General features: G+C 45.7%; 1 protein-coding gene across 2 annotated transcripts in view; it reads right to left on the bottom strand.

Moving 5' to 3' along the window:
* ST8SIA5 (ST8 alpha-N-acetyl-neuraminide alpha-2,8-sialyltransferase 5) overlaps positions 1–6226 on the bottom strand; it is a 69980-nt gene extending 63754 nt beyond the window's left edge. For both annotated transcript variants that reach the window (XM_032798466.2, XM_032798464.2), the window contains exon 1: positions 5540–6226. In XM_032798466.2, the coding sequence (XP_032654357.1) occupies positions 5540–5670 (131 nt within the window). In that variant the 5' untranslated portion in view covers positions 5671–6226. The remainder of the gene's footprint in view (positions 1–5539) is intronic.
* Positions 6227–11775: the final 5549 nt, after the last annotated feature.

Consider the following 11775-nt stretch of genomic DNA (forward strand, 5'->3'; position numbering starts at 1 on the left):
AGCTTGTGATCCACTATGACCCATCATGTTGGTGGGGGCGGCAGGGCAGAAAGAGTCCCCGAGCTAGGACAGACTTTTCTTCTGGGCTGAGTGTGTGGTTGGATAGATTGATGATATTGCTGGGTGGGTTAGGGGTACCACGGTTGTGGCCCCATGTGTCAGGTAGGAGTTTAGACAGCTTACAGTCCTTTTCCCTTTGTAGAGAGGCGAAGTGAGTAATGTAGATCTCCTGTCTTATTTTAGTGAAGTCCATTTTTATGGAAGTTTGGTTATTAGTGAAAGTCTCCAGGTTGGAGAGCTCTTTTTTGATGTTTTCCTGTTTGCTGTATAGGATGCTGATCAGGTGGTTCCTCAGTTTCTTTGATAGAGTATGGCATAATCTCACTGTGGTCTGTGTAGTATGTAGATAGCAGTGGATTTTTTACCTTTAGTCCATTATTCATTATAGTGATGAGAGGGGTTCTTGTCCCAGACAGGCGGTAGGTAGGTTGCTGGAAGAATTCTTCCATCAACCTATCTCTGTCTACACCAAGGGTTAGGTTGACTTTAAACTACTGCACTCAGGGTGTGTGGATTTTTCACAACCTTGAGTGACACAGCTGGGTCAACTTAACTTTTTAAGGTAGCCTTGTCCTTAAACAATATACTGTGGGACAGAACTGCTTAACAAAGTGAGAAACTGACCAGGGTTTGAGGCTTTGTTGTCTCCTGCAATCTTCAATGTTTTTCTTCTCCTAAGAAAACCCAGACCAACAGCAAAACTTTGTTTCACATTCCGATAGATAATTTGTCCTGAGTCAGTGATGTAGGATCTTAGCTAGGGGTATTTCATTTCATCAAGAAAATATTTCCCTTCTGGGTGGGAAAGTTCTCTAGTGGACAGAGCACAGGACTGAGAGTCAGGAGATCTGACACATTCAGTGACCTCAGGCACGTCAATCCATTCACTTTCCCAGCCTGGACAGATGCTGATAACTCCCTTGTGTGGGTGTTGTGAGGAGTAGGTAACTCATGTCTGCGTTGCAGTGCTTGGATGCAAGATGCTAGGGATGTGCCAATGTTAGTGTAATCTTTCATTTTAAGAGTGTGATGTTTTTGTTTTTTTAAGTACTAGGTGCCAGTATATACACATAGGTGAGATTTTATGCTAACTTAGAATGCAGAAAGCCTTTAAATACTTAGTGCATACACTCCGAATGCGAAGATTTACTGTTTCTTGCTCACCATATGGTTGTTTGAGAGTTATATGTGTTTCTAGTGAGAGCCTCAGAGGAAAACTTCACTTAAGTTCTTTAATACACTTTAAACATTATTCTGATTACCTGCATGTAATTCAGAGGGCCAAGTTCTCCCCTGCATTTGAGTACCAGTCCATGAGGGAGTCAGGGCAGTAGAGGGCTCGCATCTAATGGATTCTATGCCAGCAGAAGATAAATGTAGCAGAGCACAAGTGAGCTACATTTTCCTAGTATCTGATAGGTTCCTTCTGGAATTCCCCTGACATGTTCCCTATGCCATGGGCTGAGGGATGGCAGCAGTTGGTGCAGAAGCCACTTCTACATCTTTAGAGGAGTCGGGAGCTCCCACACACCAGGAGAATGCCCTTCTGTCCACTTATTGAGCAGAATCCAACCTCTCTGTGCCACCTGGACCCCACAGAGAGGGCAGATTTCAGCTGAGAATCTGACTCAAAATATAAAAAATACAGATGCCCAATGTTGAAACAGCACACACTGGAGCACACTATGGTTCTGGATATATATATAAGAGTCCCCAGGATTTAACCTACTTCAGCAGATCAATGGAGAGGACATTTTTAATCATATCACATAAACCCTGCAATAAAAATAATTACCCCGGAGATCAGTATTAAAAAAGCCTAATTATGTCTGACTTTATTACCATTTGTTATAGCCACTAAGCCCACCCTTTCCTGCTGTCAGATCTCCTTTCTAGAAATCTTTCATTTGGTTAGACTTTAACAGATTCGTGTAAGATACGCAGCTGAACCTTGCTTGCCTTAGTGGTGCAAGTAGATCCATTGCCTTTAGTGGAACTCCTCGGGGACTACGGTGAGCAGGATTGGGTCTTCACATATTTTAGTAGCATTATAAAAATGGGGTTGGGATGGAAGGCAAGAAGGGGCCATTTCCTGGTCTGTTTCCTGTGTCCAGTGGGGTTTGGATCAGACCCGTAAAGTCCTCATGGTGGTCCCCAACCTTTTCCAGGTGGCAGGCGCCAGAGGACCATGGTCAGCTGACAAGCATCTGCCAAAATGCTGGCAAGAAGCAGCAACGTCAAGAGGCGTCACCGTGGAAATGCTGCCGAAAACCTCTTGGTGACGCTGCTTTTCGGAAGCATTTTGGCGGCGGCGCCTCTTGATTATGCCACTTTTCAGCGGCATTTTGGCAGATGCTTGTCCACTGGCCAGTAGGCAAGTGCACAGAGATGCCTTGGCGGGCGCCATGGCACCCATTGGCACTGTGTTGGGGACCACTGCCATAAGCAGTGCCACAATCTACACTGCTATTTACACCCATGCTAGGGGTAGAGTTGCCAACTTTCTAATCGCACAAAATTGAATACCCTTGCCCCAACCCACTGCTCTGCCCCTGTCCCCCCTTCCAAGGCCCCACCCCTGCTCACTCCATCCCCCCTCCCTCGCTCATTTCACTGGGCTGGGGCAGGGGTTTAGGGTATGGGAGGGGGTGAGGGCTCTGGCTGGGGGTGCGGGCTCTGAGATGGGGCCAAAAAAGAGAGGTTCAGGGTGTGAGAGGGGGCAGGGGTTGAAGCACAGGAGGGGGCTTGGGGTTGGACTGCACTTACTTCAGGCAAGTCCTGGAAGCAGTCAGTATGTCCCTTGGTTCTGAGGCAGAGGCACGGCCAGGCAGCTCTGTGCATTGCCACTGCAGCTCCCACTGGACACGGTTCCCTGCCAATGGGAGCTGCAGAACCGGCACTCAGGACGGAGGCAGTGTATGGAGACCTGGCCGTGCCTCTACCTAGGAGCTGATGGACATGCCAGCTGCTTCCTGAAGCCATGCAGAGCTGGGTAGGGAGCCTGCCAGCCCCACTGAGCTGCCAACTGCACTTTTAATGGCCCAGTCAGCGGTGCTGACTGAAGCTACCAGATTCCCTTTTCGACTGGGTGTTCTGGTCGAAAACTGGACAGCTGGTAACCCTAGGTAGAGGGGCGTGCGGTGTATGTACTTTACACACAGCAGTAAGGAGCATGCAGAGTAACTGTAACCTCAGTGGGTTCAGCCCCACAAACCCTTCCTGCCTTGCAGGCCCTTCTCTCTTCCCGGGGCTTCTTGCCAGGATGAGAGAATCTGGTCCAATGTTCTATTTATGCTTAAAAGCATCATAGTTTTACTCAGAGTAATTCAGGTCACTTTCCAGGTTTCCCCAAAGTACTCTGGCAGACTTCTCTCTGCTGCCTTGGTAAAAGTACAAGAGGCCTATTAGTGCCGCACACAGTGAGCCCTAGCACAGGCAGTAGTCAAGCCAGAAGCACATTGAATCATAGTGAGAAACTTGGCCTCATGTTCAGCCAGTGTCCTCAAGCTCCAGCTTGGCAGGCAGTGCTGCAACTATAAATATCCCACTTCCTCCCTATAAAGGCGTTCTTAACGCAGACCCCGCTACCCATTCACCCACCCCTAGCTCAAGAGCATTATCAGGAAATGCAACAAATAAAGAATCTTAAGGGTGGGGGTCTGACCAACTTTGCAGCCTGTGTAACATTTTAATGGAAGGTCTGGTCCAAGAGGACAATAATGAGACACTAATCGAAGGATACATGCAATCTCATTAGCAAGTGGGGCCCAGTGAGCAAACCATTGTAGAACTGTAATTTTATTTACACACTGCTGGCTGAATATAGAAAAAGGCAGCTTCCAAAAAGTTCTGTTTTTAAAAATGTGGTGAATTTACCCAAATGATGTAAAGAACTGCCAGACCACAACCACTGCAGATCAGCGAGAAAATGAGAACAGTGGGGAAGTGACAAATTATAGTGACTCTACATACAGTAACTACCCTCCCCTCTTTAATATCTGAAGTCCTGATCTCACCAGGTACTGAGTTCCTTCAACCTCCATTGACTTCACTGGGAGATAAGAGCCATCATCTCACCTCAGGATGGTGTCCTACATACCTTCTCCGAAACACTGGAAGAAAATGTGTCTTGAGTGGCACTGGGGGGACTGATACACTCATTAAAAGAACCAAAGACACAAACCACTAAAAGTCACAGCTAAGCTTAACATGAGTGTGCGTTAACCTATACTTACAAAACTTGTGACATCTCCTTGCTTCAGCATTTGTGATAGCAACCACCAGAGCAGGACAGACTAAAAGAACAGAACCAGCTTTTCTTAGCAAGTTAGAGCTTAGGAGTCAACTTTTGCCCTTTCTTGCACCCTCTGCAGCCCCACTGAAGTCAGAGAAACACAGGATATAAATCAGGACAGAGTTTGGCCCAGTAGAAGAATTTTAACTGCCTCTTCTCTCCATAACTTTTTTTAATATGGTTATTTTTCTATGTTATTCACTCACATTTAGAGCTTGATTGTTCCACTACCCTGCCCCTTCTGTTATTTGCATCTGTGTAAAGTCAATGCATAGTGGTTGTGAAACACTCCCATGGTGAGGAAATTTCTCATTTGGTAGTATTTAAAATGCATTTTGCATACACAAATAACTACTGAAGATGCAAGGCAGGGGAGAATCAAACCATAAATCTTTTTGCCAGTTACTCTTAAAATTACACAAAAACTTCCACCGCAGTCCTGTGTTACTGAAGCCCAGGTGCCTAAAAGGGTTTAACAGGAATATTTCACTTTATAAATCAAACCATCCACAATATTTTTAAATAGATCCTTTAAGGTTCAGGTAAACACTTGACGTTCCCAGCTGGTATTTTGTTGTGACCCGAGCAGGAAACGTCAAATTCACCATTTTCAGGCTGACGACTGATGTGATCTTTAGGCGACACCACCGATTCAGATATACCATCCTTTTCACAAAGGAATACAAATACTGTCATGGAACAATAACGTGAGCCATTTGTTATTCTGATCTCTGATATTGCTACAATCATAGCAATTCCTGGAAATACATTTGCACTTATTTTACAAAAGCATTAAACTTCTACAATTATCTCACTTCATTCCTTCTGGCCAGTTTTGCCCTGACATACACAGGATGACAGAGCCATGTGGCAGGGTACACAGGGTATAAATCAGGACAAAATTTGGCACATTGGGCCAGATCTTCAGCTAGTATAAGTCTGCATAGGTCCAATGTCAGCAGAACTAGTGATTTACACCAACTGAGATTTAAAATACATACAATTAATATCTTACCTAGCATTTTTCTTTAATAATCCTGACAAATGCTACAGCTGCCAGTCACATTCTCCCACACTCCTGCCAGGATGTTTATGCTATTAGTGCATGAGTGGATTCCCATTTGCACCAGGATCTCTATCACAAATCTGTCTGATCAAACAGAACTTTTTCTGCTAGCCTCTTACCTCTTGAAATAGTTTCTCCCATACAGGATCTGCTGCAGTAAAGTGACCACGGCAAAAGCACAGATGAAGATGAAGAACAAAGTTCTGTTCCCCAGCAAATCCCTGCTTGACGAGGGGTCACTGTATCCCATCCTTGTGGAAAAAAAGCTTACTTGAGCTCCGTTGGGTAGAATTCAGTTCATTGTACCATTCACGCTCTTTTCACTGGAAGGCAGTGGGAATGATTTGCTACCTTTTCTGTGAGAAATCCAAGGACAAGGTGTCCCATTGTTCAGACCTGCTGCCCCTTTCGGTTGTTAACTAAAGAACTGGGCGCAATGGCTCATTTCCACTGTAAAGTTTCCAGGAGCATAGATGTGGGTAACATCTAAAAATCATCTATTCACAGCTCTTTCAGACGAAGCAGTTTGTGCTGTGTGAGAGGCAGTCTGTTCCCCACAGTCTCTCTCAAACCTGCTGCTAACAATTATCTACTTCAATCCCACTTTGGTATTCCAGATGGGAGAAGCTGCAAATAAAACAGAAAACTGCAGCCAGTGGCAAATACAGGGCTCCCGCAACCTGCTTCGGCAGTACATAGTTATCAGCTCTTCTCTGCTTCTGCTCAGTGATTCCAGTGAAATGCACTTGCAAGGAGACGTGACCAGGGTATACTATTATCGAACAAGTATGTAATGATCATGAGGATTTCATTCAGCCCCCTGCAAAAACAGCAGCATCAATCTGGTTAGGCTATCATGAAAAGCTGCATTTTATTTAAAGAGGTGAGGTTCAGATAACGCCTTTGATACTGTAACATTTGCGTACAGCATGCAGTGCCTTTCGTCATCTCTGCTCTGTTTGGGTTTCTATGTTTTTCCTGGTTATTCCTCCGGAGTAAGCATAAGCAAGGTCACTGTGCATCTCTTCAAGGACAGAGCTCTCAGTTCCTGCATGCTGATTTATTACAGGCTTTGGATAGCCTCACAACCGCAGATGGGGAATATTGACTTTCAATGCAATCTTAAAAAACTATTCATCTAAAGAGACAAATATTGTGATTGTTCCTCAACCATGAACAGTTCTCTTGTTATGGGGTGAAATAGCGAGATCTTGCCTCCAGCCATCAGAACTGTTATTAAGCTTTCCAGTTGCTGGTAGGGGCTCGATCCTGTTCTCATTTGAATCAATGGGAGTTTTGTCCTGGATTTCAATGGGAGCGGGAGCAGGACCTGAATGTTTATTTCTGAAAGCAGCGACCTATGAAAGCTTTAACCACAAATAAAGTGGATCAGCTGGGAGGTTAGTTTTTTCCTGTGTTATGGAGGTAAAATCTCTTTTGGAAAAAAATTGGGAAGTTTTGTAAAGCAACAAGATTTTAATATGAATAAACCTGCAAACAACTAAATCAATGTCCAGCGTGCCATTATCCCAGCTCTTCAAATCAACATGCCGGGGCCTATACTGGACAGGATCTGAGCTGGCAATGTGCAGGAGGGTGGGGCAAAGACAATACCGGGGGCAGGGGCTGTACAGGTGGCAGAAAAGCTATCTGGCTCTGGGCTATTCTGTGGGATAAGAGCCGTTTCAGGGCAAGACAGATACAATTATATTATCTCTAGTCCCATTCAAAGCTCCCATGTGGGATCCCTAGTGAAGTTATTACAATTTAGGTCTTATCTGAAGTATAGTTCTATAATGGACAAGTGGTTTCCATGGAAATGGGACAGTGGGGTCCACATTAAATCTTTCTCATGGACTCTACCCAAATGGGGTCTGTTTGCAAACAGAAAAACATCATCTTTTTAACTACCAGCCAGCAAATTCAGCATGGGATCTGAGTCCAGATCTGTTCTTGCAGCTCACACATCACCATCACCAAAGATTCTGCATTCAGAACACTAGGTCCAGTCTCCTTAGTTTACAATCCTTTAATGACGCACAATGCGCTGTTGGATCCAGTACACTCTCCCACAGCTGTACTGAAAGACCAGTGGCAGCAAAATGAAGTCAAAGCTGAATTTGGTGAGTACAACAATTAGTAGGGTGTAAACTCTGGGGCAAAAACCATCTTTACTCTGAATTGATACACCTACCACAATTAGGTCCTGACCATGGCATCTAACACAATCATAATACAAATAATAAACTAAGCAGATTTGATTATGAACTCACATGGGTGGACCTATTTTCCTCAGTTCATTTTAACCCTTTAAAAACAAATTAGCCATTTACTTTGTTCAGAAAAATGACAAGAATTTATTCATTCACATCACGCTGAGGGGAACAGACATTGACAACTGTTATAATGAAGCCACAGCCACAACAGGATCCCATCTGTCAAAGTCTCCACCCACAGAACCAAATATGGTCCTTCTAAAAATTTATGCACTTAAACATGTATAATATGACAGTAGTTTTATACCAGGACCCCCTGGGAGTTCCCTCTTGTCTACCTGGGATCTAGCCAGCACCCTGTTGCCATTCTGCAGTAATGGAAAGGAAGCAGTCATGAGTCCCAGGCTGAGAACATATGTGATACGGACAGATCTCCTGTGGAGATTAGAGGAGAGATTTTGAAAGGCATAGAAGGGGGCTAGGTGCTCATCTCCCATTGACTTTGAAAGGGAGCTGAGTGCCTAATTGCTCTTAGTACCTTTGAAAAATCTTCCCCTAGAAACTTGGTTCTCTTTGGAGCAAATGCTGCTCTGTTACACTACTACAAATCTGGAGTAAGACTACTGACTGCACCAAAGTACCAGAGAGCAGAATTTGGCCATTTACATATTTCAAAGGCTTGTAGTAATCTCAGCACCAACCAGCAGTGTGATGCCCTCAGGGCCAGCTCCAGGCCCCAGCGCGCCAAGCACGTGCTTGGGGCGGCATGCCACAGGGGGCGCTCTGCCAGTTGCCGGGAGGGCGGCAGGCAGCTCCGGTGGATCTCCCGCAGGCATCCCTGCGGAGGGTCCACTGGTCCTACGGCTCCGGTGGAGCATCTGCAGACATACCTGCGGAGGGTCCACTGGTCCTACGGCTCCGGTGGAGCATCTGCAGACATACCTGCGGGAGGTCCACCGGAGCCGTGGGACTGGCGAGCGGCAGAGCGCACCCCACAGCGTGCTGCCGTGCTTGGGGCAGCAAAATGGCTAGAGCTGGCCCTGGATACCTTGTGATCCTCCAGATCTTAGAGGGAGCAGCATTGGGGGAAAGAGAGGGAAATCGAACTAATATATTGTACTGCCCCAAACCAGAATATCCATTATTTATTCCTGATCCTGGCCTACATGCCAATATTATCTGCAACAACAATCTCTCTCCTCAGCATCAACATGTGTGCGATCACTCAGGAGTAATCGGGCTACCTGTGTTTTTCACCTTCATCTGCTAAATCAGAGCTAACTGGAAAACATGGTCCTTGAGGACACTGAATTTTGGACATTCCCAGGAGAATTTTAAGTCCTTGAAGCAATGACCAGAGTATGAGAATATCTAAGAAACTGGGAAGTTTCCTGTGACAAATATAATCTTGTACAAATACTGTCCCCAGTAAAAGGAAATTTATACTCCTTGCCTTCAAACCAGCACTACAACTTATCAAAAGATAAGTAAGAATGGCCATACTGGGGTCAGACAAAGGTCCATCTAGCCCAGTATCCAGTATTCTGAATGTGGCCAATGCCAGAGGCCCCAGAGGGAATGAACAGGTAATCATCAAGTGATCTGTCCCCTGTCACCCATTCCTAGCTTCTTTCAAAGAGAGGCTAGTGATAACAGTCAGCTCTGTGTTCTTGGGGAACCAGGGTGCAGTACCCAGCCTGACTCACGAAACACCCCCCAGCCCCTGCTTAAACCAAAACCTATCAGAGTAAAAAACTTGCAGAGAGCAGTGAATGGCATTGGGAGACACCTAAACCCCTTCTGACAAGGATGACAAGATTAAGACGTCTCCATTAGCATACAGAATGAATAGAGACAACTCCCCTAGCCTCATCTGCATGAAAGATGGGACAGGCAGACATCTCAATTTGCATACAGAATGGAGAACAAAGAACCGCACTGAACTCTGGGACTAGAAAAGCAGGGAAGCTCTGCATCATGGGAATCTCTGCTCCAGATGCTAATGAATCTACACCTGTCCACACCTAGCTCAGCAGTTATCAGACCAATTCTAGTAATGAATCCTTGACTGATATCCAAAATACTGAAGCAGCCTAGTTGCATTGTGAGCTCCCTGGAAGAACACACCACCCATAGCCAAGAGTGCTCAGCTCCTATTGTCTGGCCTAAAGAAAACCCTTGAATCAGTGTACCCATAAACAAATCTAGTGTTCTCCCTTGAACCACTATTTTCTCTACAACAATCCCTACTCACTCTCTAGTCAGGGTCCTGATGCTTAGATCCAAACTATGCATCAGTTCCACTGGGACTCCATCTTCCCCTGATGGATCGTGCTGGGGCCTCTGCCTGTCTCCTACCCTCATCACCTGGGAACCCCGATCAGTTCAAGCTTCAGGGAGCAGTGAGATCCCCTTCTCTGTCTGTTTTCCTTTCTACCTTAGGTATTAACCTTTAATAATGTATATTAGGTTGGTTTAGCCCTCCTTGTGTAGTTGTGCCTATTATTCAATAAATAACTTTTATTGTTAAGCTGGTTGCTTCTCTCTTTTGCTGAACTTTACTCTTTTGTGTTTTTAACTTCCCCCATTCTCTCTACAGCAACGCTTCTTTTACCTAAGCTAAAGATCCCTGCAGCACCCAAAATACTGTGGGGTTTGCTCATCAAGTAGGTTACTGCCAGTACAATTGTGATGTGAGAGTGGGGATAGGGCCATGGTGAATCTGGGACGCATAAGGGTAACAGCTTGAAAGTGCTGCTTGATCCAGTCCCTGGAGCCCAGGGCCATATAAGGAGAGGCAGCTTGAAAGTGCTGCTTCACCCAGCCCAGTGAGTCCAGAGACATAAGGGGTCAGCTTTACAATGCTGATTGACCCAGTCTGCTCAGACTTGCTCTGTTAATGTATATGGGTGGGTTCGTTCATCTGATTCTGGGGCTGGAGGAACCCAGCCCTGGGGAATCGAGGTCCTGCAGAATAGCTTCATTGGGAGGAAACTTGCAGAAGGGAGAAGTAGAGCTCCTTATGAAAAACACAAGTGACAAGCAGTACATTGACAGAATTACAGAACCTGCTCCCCTCCCCCAGAAGAGTAACATGAATAAATAAGCATATCCCAAAACAGCAGCCAAATCTGGTAACATTAGGGACACCATCCCTGAAGAAACACCTCTGCAAGAACTGAGAAATATGATATTGATACTCAAATTTTCAAATGTGCCCGCAATATTTGCTGGAGCATCCATGTGTGATATTTTTGCACTCATTCGTGCATGCAAAATTGTTGACTATTGGCACAATTGCCCATTAGTGCACTTGTTTCAGTGTCCCTTTGAAAATTTGGCTTTTCATTTGTGACCATCTTTTAAAGCTTCCTACTCCTGGGATAAGTGTAAAATTTACACACCAGGTGTGAGCAAGCCAATTTCTGTGCCAGATGCTATCGGGAATGCAAAATGGGGTTGCAGTACTTTGCATCATGCATATCACTGGAACGAAAAGCCAGGTTGCATGCAACAGTGTTTTTGAGCTATGGTGTGACCTCTGTATTACACCATACCATGAGCTACCAGTAGCATGGGATAGCCTAAATCAGGGGTTGTCAACCTCTGGCACACAGCTCCCCAAGGTAAGCACCCTGGCAGGCTGGGCCAGTTTGTTTACCTGCTGCGTCGGCAGGTTCGGCCGATCGTGGCTCCCACTGGCTGCGGTTTGCCATCCAGGCCAATGGGGTGGTGGGAAGTGCCGCAGGCTGAGGGATGTGCTGGCCGCAGCTTCCCAACACCCCCATTGGCATGGGATGGCAAACCGCGGCCAGTGGGAGCCGCAATCAGCCAAGCCTGCTGACGCGGCAGGTAAACAAACTGGCCCGGCCTGCCAGGGTGCTTACCCTGGCAAGCCGTATGACAGAGATTGCCAACTCCTGGCCTAGATAATGTTTCCTAGCCAAAAACCAAGCATGCAGGAAGCCTCTCATGTCACTGATGTGGATAACACATGCAACACAATACTACAGTCTAGACGGCACAATATTGGAATGTAAGAGTCAGGTATAATATTTTGAATGTCTATATCATCTTTCACCTGACAATCTCTTAGTGCTTTACTGACAAACTAATAAAACCTCAAAATACCCCTATGA

The sequence above is a fragment of the Chelonoidis abingdonii genome, chromosome 6 (genome assembly GCF_003597395.2).
Source record: "Chelonoidis abingdonii isolate Lonesome George chromosome 6, CheloAbing_2.0, whole genome shotgun sequence".
NCBI classification, from domain to species: domain Eukaryota; kingdom Metazoa; phylum Chordata; order Testudines; family Testudinidae; genus Chelonoidis; species Chelonoidis abingdonii.